The sequence below is a fragment of the Bubalus kerabau genome, chromosome 19 (genome assembly GCF_029407905.1).
Source record: "Bubalus kerabau isolate K-KA32 ecotype Philippines breed swamp buffalo chromosome 19, PCC_UOA_SB_1v2, whole genome shotgun sequence".
NCBI classification, from domain to species: domain Eukaryota; kingdom Metazoa; phylum Chordata; class Mammalia; order Artiodactyla; family Bovidae; genus Bubalus; species Bubalus kerabau.
This window is the reverse complement of record NC_073642.1, coordinates 21,716,189-21,727,903: the sequence shown is the minus strand read 5'-3', so window position 1 is coordinate 21,727,903 and position 11,715 is coordinate 21,716,189. Positions and strand designations below refer to the sequence as shown.

The window sequence follows — 11,715 nt, the reverse complement described above, 5'->3', positions numbered from 1 at the left end:
AGCCCTGGTTATTCCTATTTCTGTGCAGCAAGCTGAGGGTTACATATGAGGAGTGGACTGGCAGGGCCCTGGCTCAGATGGACTGGGTTTCTGGGCATATGACTAAGAATGCGTTTTTATTCTACATGTCTGGAATTACATGTGTTTCCAGAGAAAACTGCTCTCAGAGCACTTTTGTGAGGAAGTGTAGTGGTTCCGGGCAAAGTCGGTAGTGTTTGTAGTTAAACGTCCCCCAGATGGTTCTAACTAGCTGAGCAGCTTCTTCCGTGAATAAGATCTGCCGATAGGGCGTCTCCTGGAGAATGCTCGGCTGAAAGGAGAGTCTTCTGCCGTGGGGGAAAATACATCCACATCCTCATCTAGAAAAAGGTGAAAAGACTTAGCATGCAGGATGTAACGGAGAACACAACAGAGGAAAGTGGGCTTCACCTGCAGAGGGTTACGCACGGAGATCGACTTAAGAAAGCCAGCACTGCCTGTAGGTGCGCTCGTCCCATGGAAGCATCCATTACCCACACTGTTTATGAGGCCCTCTACTCTTACTGTAAGCACTGAGCAAACGGCAACAAGTAACTGAAAATGCAGAAAACCTGTGGCGCTTCAGTTTTCTGCACCTTCTTTTTGTCTCAGATTGTGGGGGTTTTTGCTATTTTGCATGATTTATATCATGGTCTTGAGGAAGGAGAACCATTGAAGACCCCCGCCTCCTGCACCCCCCTCAACAATTCTAGCTACGCGGTGCACTTAATAGGTTCAATCCCATTCTTCCCAGGTGGGGTCAAGGGGAATCCTAGAGTCTGAAGGGTGATTATAATAGCCAGGCCTTTTTCAGACCAAATGGACAGAAACCCAGGGGTGTAACCTCTGAGGAGAAACGGCTGGCTGGCTCGACACACACCACCTGCCACTTGGGCTGCTCGCCCCTCCGATCCCAGGGACCCAGACGAGCAGTAAGTGGTTGTGCGCCCACTTCTGTCACTGTCTTCAAGAAGCTCAAGCAATCTGGTAGGATTTTGAGGGTTTTTCTTGTTTGGTGGTGGTGGTTCCAAAGCACATAAGTTCTAAAGTGGTACTTCTCTGGGAGCCCATGACAAGGCGGGGGATAAAACCACCCTAACCCTACGACCCCTCCGAGATTCAACTGCCTGAAAACCCCAGAGGTAACTTGAGATCGAGCTAACCAAAGGACAGAAATTAGATCCTGGTGATGTCTCTAGGACCTCCAACAAATTACCTCTGGCGTCTTTACACTGAGAGGAGGGTGTCTTCCCCTGGAACAGCAGTGGAGAGTGGGTCAGCGCCTGCAGCCCGCTGGCAGAGAGGCAGCTCCGCACGGCACAGCCGGGAGGCGGGGTGGCACCTGGAGTGATGGCACGGTCAGTGCAGCCCGCGGCCCCGACGAAGAAGCCCGAGCCTTCCCCCGGTGTCCCCTCGGCGCCGCCGCGCCCACATGGCCCAACACGGCAAACTCACCTGGGACGAACGCCTCATCGTCCGCCTCGGAGGGCAACTGGTGAATGCTTGTGCTTGGAGACCGCTCTTCTGAGTCTCCCTGCTGATCGCAGGCCCTCTTCACTTGTCGTTCAGCCTCCTCCTTAGCAGAGAGGCATCTCTTCCTAGATCCCAACCCAAACTGTCCCCAGGAGAAGGCCTCCTCAGCCTTGGGCACGCTGTCCCTGGGAGGCGACTGGTCTGGCAGCTGACACACACCCTCTAGCTCAAAATCCCCCAGGATGGGGGGCCTGCCGATGCCAAGTTCCAGGCCTCGCTCCTTGCCCTCGGGCTCCAGTGGCGACACTCCCCCGGGAAGGTCGGAACTGACCTCGCTCCTCCCAGCAGAGGGGCCGAGGCTGCAGTCCACCGCCCTCTTTCTGCGGGGCCAGTCTTTAATTGTGTCAGGAGTCGTCTTCCCACTGTGCTTGGGAGATGGGGTCCAAGGAACCCCAACTTCTGTCTGGAACGGAGAAGGGGTACCGCAGGGGCAGCGGGTGGGGGTGCATGACTGGCAAATATAGGTCTGTCCCCCACTCTTGCCAGGGGTGCTGTGCGAGGGGCGAAGGCAGGGGGCCGACAGGCAGGTGGCTTCGGGTTTGCCTGAGGACTTGCTGGCCCTAGGCACACTGGGACCCGGGAGGGAGCTCTCCTCCCTTGGCAGGGGCTCAGCTTCTGGCAAAGAGCTGGAGTCTATCTTTTTAATTCGGAGCTTGGGGAGGCCAGAAGCTTGCATCTCTAGCTCAACCTCATAGGTCTGCGGGCTGGCAGGAGCTCTGCAGGGCCAGCGTGACGCCTGCTGATCCTCTAGTTGCGTGGCCGCCTGGCACTGCTTCATGTCTGCCGTGCAGTGTGGGTCGTAGGGGGGCATCAGGGGCGAGCGGGGTCCAGAGGAAGGAGAGGTGGGAAGAATCCTGGGGTCACATGGAGACGGCTTCTCACACATACCCATCCTTAACCCCTCACCTCCGTCCAGGGGTGAAATGCTGCTTTTTAAGTTATCATGGCCATGGTGCTCAGCTTCATCCAGGAGAGTGAGACAGTCCGAGTCTGTTGCAATAAGCAAAGGAGAGGATGTATGCCAGTCACCCCCAAAGCCAGTTCCAGGGTAAGCTGGAAGTTCAGGTGAAGCTGGAGAAGAGAGGGTCGCTGCCTTCTGGTTCTTTCCAGTGTCTGTGATGGCAGCTGGGTTGTCAGTTATGGCAACCCTCAGAGCAGCCAAGCTGTCAGGCTGGCCGTCCAGGAAGTCTCGTTCTGTTTCTGAGGTCTTTTTATGCCGTTTCCCATGTTTGGAAGGGGGCGGAGGGGGCCAGAGGTCAGACGGAGCTACCTGTGAGGCATTGGGAGGCGTCAAGGGAGCAGAACAGGAGGGAGGTGTGGTGACACTGGGTGATCTCTGGACTTCTTGCCAGCCCACTTGTCCAGAGGAAGGAGATGCTATGGGAAATTCCCCAAGTGAACTCTCCTTGGAAATACCACGTGAAGGAGAGGTAACAGTTCTTTTTGGAAAAGTCAGAGCTGCGTTCCCTGGTCTCTCTGGGGTTTTGACAGCTTTGTTACTCCACGGCTGCGGCAGCTTCTCTGCCCGGGGTGCTCCAGAGCCCCGGGGGAGCTGGTGCTTCTGACTTGGAGATGTGCCCTTGGAAGCTGCTTGTCTCTGGAGCCCTGAGGCTACTGTCCTGGGAGGTGCTCGAGCAGAGGATCTGCTAGGGGTCAGACACTCAGTCCTGGTCGGGGCAGTTGATGAAACCAGGGCTGCTGGACAGGAGGTGCTTTCTGGACTGGAATCCGCCAAGTGTGGCCAAGAAGAATTCTGCAAAAATCTGGGGGGCTGACCACCTTGTCTCTGGGGAGTTCTTGGGACCTTTTCAAGAGGAGAGGCACCTTCTGCCAGGGAGTGTCCTTTCCGAGGGGTGACTTTTGGTCGCGATGGTGAATCCCAGCCATGTGGAGATAAGTCTTTCAAGAATTCCTTAAAAATGACCTGTTTGGCAGGGGTCATTTCCGCAGGGGATTTCTGCAGCCTTTCTGGGGTGCGCAGTGGAGTCTGTGGTGTCCGAGGGACCTTTCTTGGTGTGGCTTTACAAGAGCTTGGAGACTTCCAGTAACTCTTCTCAGGCGTCTGTAAAGAAAGATGCTTATTTCAGTGCTTTGAACATCATAACCCATAGTCTCGGAAATGTTTTAATGATCTCTAAGAAGATTAAAAAGTCCAGTGGGAGGTTTCTTATCATCAGCCAAAGGAATGATAAATTGGATTTCATACAGGACACGTTTCCACTTCCAAAACATGACCCAGATTTTACTTGTCAGCTTTCTAGCACTAAGCACTGTATCCAAGCTTCATTTCTTCTAAGACAAATTGTTTTAACAATTTGCGCACTACAGTGAAAATATGCTTTGCCTCTATATCACTCCACTCACTACTCACAGCTGTCTTTTCCTGATCTTTGCCTGAAGTAACCTTTAGGAGCCACGTCATCTGCTATTCACCTGTCACTTGTCACCACATGTCGATCCTGTCACCCACGTTAGAAACCTGGTAGTCATCCTGGACTCCCTCCCTCTCCACATGCCTTCAACATGTGGTTTTAAGTACCTCATATGCGTCAGGCAAAATGTGTGCAGAAGGCCGGGGTGAGGGAGGAGGAGGAGATGAAACATGGACCCTATGGATACACAGCAACAAAGATAACATCTCAGAGAGGAACCTTCCCAACAAAAAAACTTCCCTTCTTGCAAAAATTGCAGTTAATTCCAACAGGTAAGGAAGTCTGACAACTATTGTTCAATCTTATTATCTCAAGAGTCCTGGTCCAGTTGGCATTTCATGTGGGGTATAGACAGATGAGGGGAAGATTCTCTGGAGGAGGAAACAGCAACCCACTCCAGTATTATTGCCTGGAGAATCCCATGGACAGAGGAGCCTGGTGGGCTACAGTCAATAGGGTCACAAAGAGACATGACTGAAGCAACTTAGCACACAGACGGATGATAACACACTTGGGCTGATGTACTGACGGGCGTGCACGGGACACCACGGGAGCGTTGGCTGTCTAACCCAGCTGGGGCTTGGGGGGCTACGGACAGTGGTCAGGTCTTAAAAGAATGGGTGTTGGCAGGTGAAGACAAGGTGGACAGTGCGGGAGAGGGACCTTGAGGCACAGACAGCCGTATGAGCAAAGGCACGAAAGTGAAAAACAGCAGCTCTGTGCATCCTGAGGCGGCTGGGAAGGTGGAGTGTGAACCAGAGATGGGCGAGCAGGCGTCAGAGTGCCTGTCCAGGGAGGAGACGGAACACGGTCCTATGGACCCTTCCCCACAGCTTCCTGTGTCCCCCCAGTCCCCTAAGCGGTTTTGAGGCAGAGTCTGTAGAGCTTCCAGCACAGTGAGGTAGTCAGAGGAGCACCCGATGGGGTCACAGAGGTCCCACCAACCTCTGGGGGTGGGACGGATTTGAGAGGGAAGAGGCTATGGAAGTGTTACAGGCAGAAGTGAACTCGGGTAGGATCTGAAGGGATGGAGAGGAGGGAATGGGTATCAGATAGGCTGTCAATAAAATGGGCAGGACCGATGGATTAGCCAGGCCTGAGGAGAGGGAGTCCAGGATGACTACCAGGTTTCTAACATGGGTGACAGGATCGAGTGGGCAATCAAACAGGTGAGAATGCTACTGCACATTTCAGACAGATATAGACCTAGTGTCCAATATAAATGGAGATGAACCCAAGAGGTAGGTGAGATCTACCTGCTCAGTCCAGCTGCTACCTTAAGTCCCCATGTACCCAATAATCATTCATCAAGTCAGCCTCAACCACCTCAAATCTCTATTACTATCTTCTCTTCCCTACTGGCCTCAGTGGCTTTCCTTGCCCATGTCTACATGTTCCCCAAACTATACTATTTTAAACATCATAGTAATTTTATACCTGATAGGCTGTAGGTATTGCAGAACCCACAGTGTTTCCTGAAGGCCTTTTAATCCGTGCTGAGCCCTTCTCTGAGGGACTGATCATTTCAGACATTGCTCCGAATAGAAGTCTCTTGGGAGACCGAATACTTTGGACTGGAGAGTTTTCTCTTTGGTCTGCAAGTCAAAAACAGTGACAATATTTAATTCTTTCTCAATTCCTGCCCTCTCCCCCCGGCACCCAATACTCATAAAACAGCCAGTCTATATAAGAAAGATGACGATTTGGGAGCAAATGGGGGGAAATCCCACCTAACTGTGACAGCAGGGGTAACAAGTGCTGCTTTATCGCATTGTGAGACTGCATTATCAAGCCCAGTCTCTACATTAGGAGGTGTGGGCAACGGAAAGAATTTGAAAAGACAAGTATAAAAGATAGATCTGATAAGCCAAGTTCACAATGGATAAAAGAATGAAGGTCATACAGTACCTTCAACCTGGGGATACCTTCCCATAGCATCTGAATTTATGTATGGAGGAAATTACAGGTCATTTCCTCTTGAATGAATGGAAGTACCTACAAGGATAGTGTGGGCAGCCAGCCATAGGAAGCCAAAGGGGTGATTCTGATAATGGTGGCCGTGGTCACCTGTTCATCTGGTCATCACTCTGAACCTCAAATATTTATACTGTAAGTCCCCTGCATACAAAAGAGTTCCGTTCTGAGAGTGCATTCGTTAAGTCCAACTTGTTCATAAGTCCAAAGTCAGCCGAGGTACCCAGCTAACACAATTGGCTATGTAGTACTGTATTATAATTGGTTTGTGGTATTTTTCACACAAAAATTAAAATATTCTTAGCCTTGGAGTACAGTACCTTGCAAAGTACAGTACAACAGCTGGCAGCAAGCAACAACTGCCAGCTACATCACCACTGTTTTTATGCTTGCTTCCAGACATCCTGGGCTTGAAATAAAGACACTGTACTATTATACCCTGTACAGTGCTGTAAAGTACATACACATACAGCCACTTGTAGAGGATGCACGCACGTGACAACGTATACCAGACACGTGAACTTACGTGACTAGACATTCTAACGCGTGTCAGGATCTTTGAAAGCTCACAATCTGAAGGTTCATACATAGGCAACTTACTGTACCTGACCTGTTTCTCCAATATCAAATTTCATTCTTTTCCCACCAAGCTTGTGTGGACCTCTGAAGACAGGCAGGCAAAGTGTGTTACCTGACTTCATTTGCTGGAATGAGTGAACCCTTTGTATACTTCGAGACTTTGGCTGAGACACAGAGTAGAAGGAAGCAGAGTTTGTCCTGCTGAACACCAACTGCTTGATTCGAGGACTTCGTCTCAAACTCACCACTGTAAGACCAGAATCAGTTAGTACCAAGAAGAAATGCAAGCTCGGTGTTTCCCCTATGAGATGGGTAAGATCTATGTGACACCATGCACAAGAGGGGCTTCCCTGGTGCCTCAGTCGGTAAAGAGTCCGCCTGCAATGCAGGAGACCTGGGTTCCGTCCATGGGTCAGGAAGATCCTGGAGAAAGGAATAGCTACCCACTCCAGTATTCTTGCCTGAAGAATTCCATGGACAGAGACGCCTGGTGGGCCACAGTCTGTGGGACTGCAGAGAGTCGGACGTGACTGAGCGACTAACACTTTCATGTACAAGATGGAAAACTTGGTTTCCAACAAGCTCTTGGTTTTGAGATCTTTGAAGTGTGACAAAGCTAAGAGGGCTATGATATGTGGCCCCAGCAAACTTCCCCCCAAAAAACCAAACAAAAAACCCGACCCCTGCAGACTGTAACCTGCATTAAGTATTATGAACTGCCACCCTGAAGCATTATGTAGAGTGACAAAAAAGGTTTGTAGAGTGTGACTTTCATTAAAAAGTTTTAAATCACGGTTTTCATACTCATGTTACATATATTTGTATAGAAACAACACCTGTAAGAGTATTATTAAAGCTAAACATTAGAGTATTTCTGATTTGTGGGATTACCAAGTGTTAATTTTTTGGCTTCTCTATGTTTTCTAATTTTTCTACAATAAACTACCTGATTTAAAAAAAAATGTTTTTGGAAACCCCTCCTTCATGTATACTTTAAAAATAAGCCAAGGTTTGTTTGTTTGCTTTTAAATTTTTGGCTGAGCTGGGCCTTTGCTGCTTCACGAGCTTTTCTCCAGCTGCAGCACGCGGGGGCCACTCTAGTTGTGCTGCACAGGCTTCTCTTGCGTTTCCCGGGCTCTAGAGCACAGGCTCGTAGCTGTGGCACACGGCTTAGCTGCTCCGCAGCATGTAGGATCTTCCCCATCAGGGACAGAAGCCATGTCTCCTGCGGTAAACATCCTTTACCACTGAGCTAGCAGGGAAGCCCCACAGTACCTTATATCAACACAGTAGTTTAGCGTTCACTCTGAACCCCATTTCTATTATGTAAACATATTTCTTCTCCAGAAACTCTCGGTACACTCTGTGTAACAGGTCATTCACCAATTAACATGAACTGATACACACTGTGGGCCCAGAGCTGTCATAATGGATATGCTGAGCAAGAATACAAGTCCAGAAAAGTTTTCATAGAAAGTAGAGAAAACACAAAAGCCCAGAACCCCCAAACAAACAAAAGTAGGTAATACCATCTTCTCCTTTCTCTGGGGACTCTTCAACAACGTCAATATCAGGACCAGGATCAGAGGACCTTGAGGAACAGCGGGTACAAGGACTAGTCAGCATCACTCATAAATAATGTACATCACAGACCTACAGGTTCTCACCTCACAAGATAACAAAGACCACAAATGGTCTTGATGACATCACTGTAGGCAGGCACTCTCAGACATTACTGTCAAGAGTGAAAGGCTAGGAACATTTTTTTTTTTGAAAGCAGTTTGACAAAGTTAAATTTGTATACCGTTTGATCCACAAATTTCACTTCTTACAATTTACCCTGTAGATAAATGAGCACAAGTGTGTAAAATCCACACACAAATAATGTCCAGATGTAGCCTTGACAAGGAGGAGTAGATGTACTTCTCCCCATTCTTGCTCTCATGTACAGTTAAGAACCCTGGGTATTACATACAGAGCAAGCAGAAGGCTCTCAAAGGTGGAGAGAAGACTCAGGACCTCAGGACCTGAAGAGACATAGGGCAGTGAGCTCTGGGAGTTTCTATTTTGCTTCATAGATCCTGGATCAGGTGCTCAACAAGCTGACAACCCCAATACACCAAGAGGTGCAGACAAAAACTGCCCTGAGCAAAGTTAGTTCTCTTTAGACAAAGAACCAGGAAAGGGGCAGCCAAGTAAGACAGAAACATTCAGCAAAAGCTGCCCTACTCAAACCAATTGCCATGGAAAACTGTGGCCTCACCACACCCCTGAACAGGCCTAGCTGGGATCATTCCAGCCTGGCAGCGAGACGCTCTCCTTCCCCAGGTCAACACATGAATAGATTTTTAAAATTAGGCAATATCCATTCAATAGAATACTACTCAGCAATAATATGGAACGAACTATTGATATATACAACAACACAGATAAATCTCAAAATAATTATGCCAAATGAAAGAGGCTGGACACCAGAGTGCATTCTGTATGGTTCTCCAGCCCTCACAGAATTTTCAGAATGCTCTTTGGTGATAGGCAATGCGGTTGAGACTGGTCACAAATGTCATGAGAAGGTAAGCATGGCCCATAAGATGAGGAGGGCTGTGCGGGAGCATGAAGAAGCTAGACAAGGACGTCGCTCACCTGCCCTTGATCTGTCTATGAAGCAGCCTTCCGGAGATCTGCTTGTGTACTGGTGTCTCGGCCACACTCTTGGTCAGCAGCTTGCGATAACCTAAAATGTAAATAGGATAAATTTCACATAATCTTACCAAGCAGAAACAGCAAGGCAATGGAAGCAATTTGAACTTAAATACGGTTTAACACTTAGCCAGAGTGGCTCTTAATGGACTCGTGGACCAAGGTCTAACCATAAGATTTGACTTAACATGACATTACAGTTTATCAGCACTATTAGAGTTTAACAATAAATAATCCAATATAAAATATAATGAAAATAATGATCCTGAAAAAAAAGTTCTTATTAGGGCTAATACTTCTGTCCACCTAGTTGGTGGTTCTTTTATTTATGATTAAATTATTGCATTTATGATTAAGGCATGTGAAAATGCTGATATGTCATGCAATGTTAAGATATTTAATACAAAGATAAATCTAATTTATGCTCTGGCATAAATTTTCTCAATAGCGTAAGACAGACAAGTTACTCATGGGAGGACTGGTTTTAAGGGAGATAAAAATGACTAGGAAGAGGACTGATGCCAGCAGGAATGTGGGGTAAGGACCTCTTGAGAAAACTCCCCCATAAAAGGAATGAGAACACTGACCAAAAGTGAACTCAGTTGCTCCAGAACTCTGGAAATTAACCAGTTTGGAGTAATCCAAGGAGTAGTTATTCAACAAAAACAGCTGTATCTCCTTAAGAATAGCAAGCCCTGCACAACTTTAACTTCCCTGGCCCCGACTTCCTCTCCCTGGCCCCGCGGCAGCCTTGAGAACCAACAGCCCAGCGGCCCCTGGATGAACAAATGGTGTCTAAGCTCCTCCACAGCCCCATTCCCAGATAACGGTCTATTTGGCCTATCTAGTGGTTCCCTGGAAAATCCCACTCACTTGGCCTGTCTCTATTTGACCTGACTCAGAACTTGTCCAATGCAAACAACTTTTTCCCAGGGAGCCATTTACTAAAAACAATCAGCAGCAACTGTAAACATGAGCTGCCTGAGGTGGTGATCTTGGGGCAGACAAGATAACCAAGAGTCTGGATGTGAAAACTGGGGAATGAGACATCCACAAGGGACTCTGCTAACTTCTGACACACTCAGGGAACCTGCAAGTCCGTGTGCGGAAGGGCTGTGTGCACGCCCAGGATGGACCCAAGGAGGGCCCTGCATGTGTGCTCAGGCGTGGCCAACTCCCTGTGACCCCATGGACTGCAGCCCTCAGGACCCCCTGTCCATGGAATTCTCCAGGCAAGAATACTGGAGTGGGTTACCATTTCCTCTTGGCTGTCACCTTTGGCTGACCCCAAGGCTCTAGAAAACAGAAAGAGTTGTAAACTGTCTGGCTGAGTATTGAAGACGTGAGCCAATGCACACATAGGGCCCCTCAGCAAAAGCTGGGAAACTTACTAGTTCCAAGCATGGAAGGAAATCTCTGTCCAACCTTTAGCTGACCACTAAGCCAACCAAGCAGAGATTTTAGTGGCTACACATGACAGAATACAGACTTGAAAGAACTAGTTCAGTAAACAAACAAAACCAGTTAATAGTAAAAACAAACTCTGCCCTGGAGCCGTGGCAATCTGATTGTCAGAGCTGACTCAATATTTAACATGTCCAGTTGTCAACAAAAAATATAAGACAAGAAATAAGAAAGTATGGCCCATAAACACGGCGGGGCGGGGGCGGGAGTGGGGGTGGTGTGGGAAACCCATTCAATAGAAAGCATTCCTAAAGAAGTTCAGACATGGATTCATTAGCACAAGACTTTAAATCAGCTATCTGCAATATGTTCAAAGAACTAAAAAAGGAAAAATAATATCTAAAGAACTAAAGGAATGTACGAGCCTGATGACTTGCCAAGTACAGAATATCAATAAAGAGAGATGTCATTAAAAAGAACCAAGTAGAAATTCTAAAATCGAAAAGTACACTATACTCATTTAGAGGGGCCTAGAAGTTGATATGAGGTGGCAAAAGAATCAAAGGTGAAGACAGGTAATTGAGGTTATCCAGTTTGCGGGACAGAAAGAGAAACGAACAGTCTTAGACAGCCATGGGACACAATCCAGCATAATAACATAAGACATAGTGGGAGTTCCAGAGAAAGAGGGGAGAAAGAGGTGGAAAACTTTGAAGAAATACTGGTTGAAAACTTCTGATGTCTGATGAAAGACATTCCATAGCCAAGTAGCTCAATAAACCTAAGCAGGATAAAGACAGAGATCCGCACCAGACAAATCACAATCAAATCATCAGAAGTCAAAGGGGAAGACAGACTCTTGAAAGAATCAAGAAAGCAGCAATCTGTCATGTACAAGCAGTCCTCGCTAAGATTAACAGCTGACTTCTCAGAAATACAGGGTGACAAAAATGTGGGGTGATGAAAGGCGCAGGGCTGAAAGAAAAAGACTTAATCAGGAATTCCATTATAACATCTTATAGAAAAAAACGAACGAACTTTTTGGCCCACCCAACATACCCTGTAAGGGAATCCC

The 11,715-nt window shown here is 47.8% G+C and overlaps 1 protein-coding gene across 1 annotated transcript in view; it reads right to left on the bottom strand.

The window, feature by feature from the left end:
• Positions 1 to 220: 220 nt before the first annotated feature.
• The window catches only part of TICRR (TOPBP1 interacting checkpoint and replication regulator), a 41,902-nt gene continuing 30,407 nt past the window's right edge, over positions 221 to 11,715 (bottom strand). Inside the window, exons 16-22 of the mRNA XM_055556801.1 lie at positions 9,180 to 9,270; positions 8,066 to 8,127; positions 6,649 to 6,783; positions 5,421 to 5,578; positions 1,474 to 3,613; positions 1,235 to 1,360; positions 221 to 359 (exon numbers count right to left, since the gene is read on the bottom strand). Of these exons, the coding sequence (XP_055412776.1) occupies positions 247 to 359; positions 1,235 to 1,360; positions 1,474 to 3,613; positions 5,421 to 5,578; positions 6,649 to 6,783; positions 8,066 to 8,127; positions 9,180 to 9,270 (2,825 nt within the window). The 3' untranslated portion in view covers positions 221 to 246. The remainder of the gene's footprint in view (positions 360 to 1,234; positions 1,361 to 1,473; positions 3,614 to 5,420; positions 5,579 to 6,648; positions 6,784 to 8,065; positions 8,128 to 9,179; positions 9,271 to 11,715) is intronic.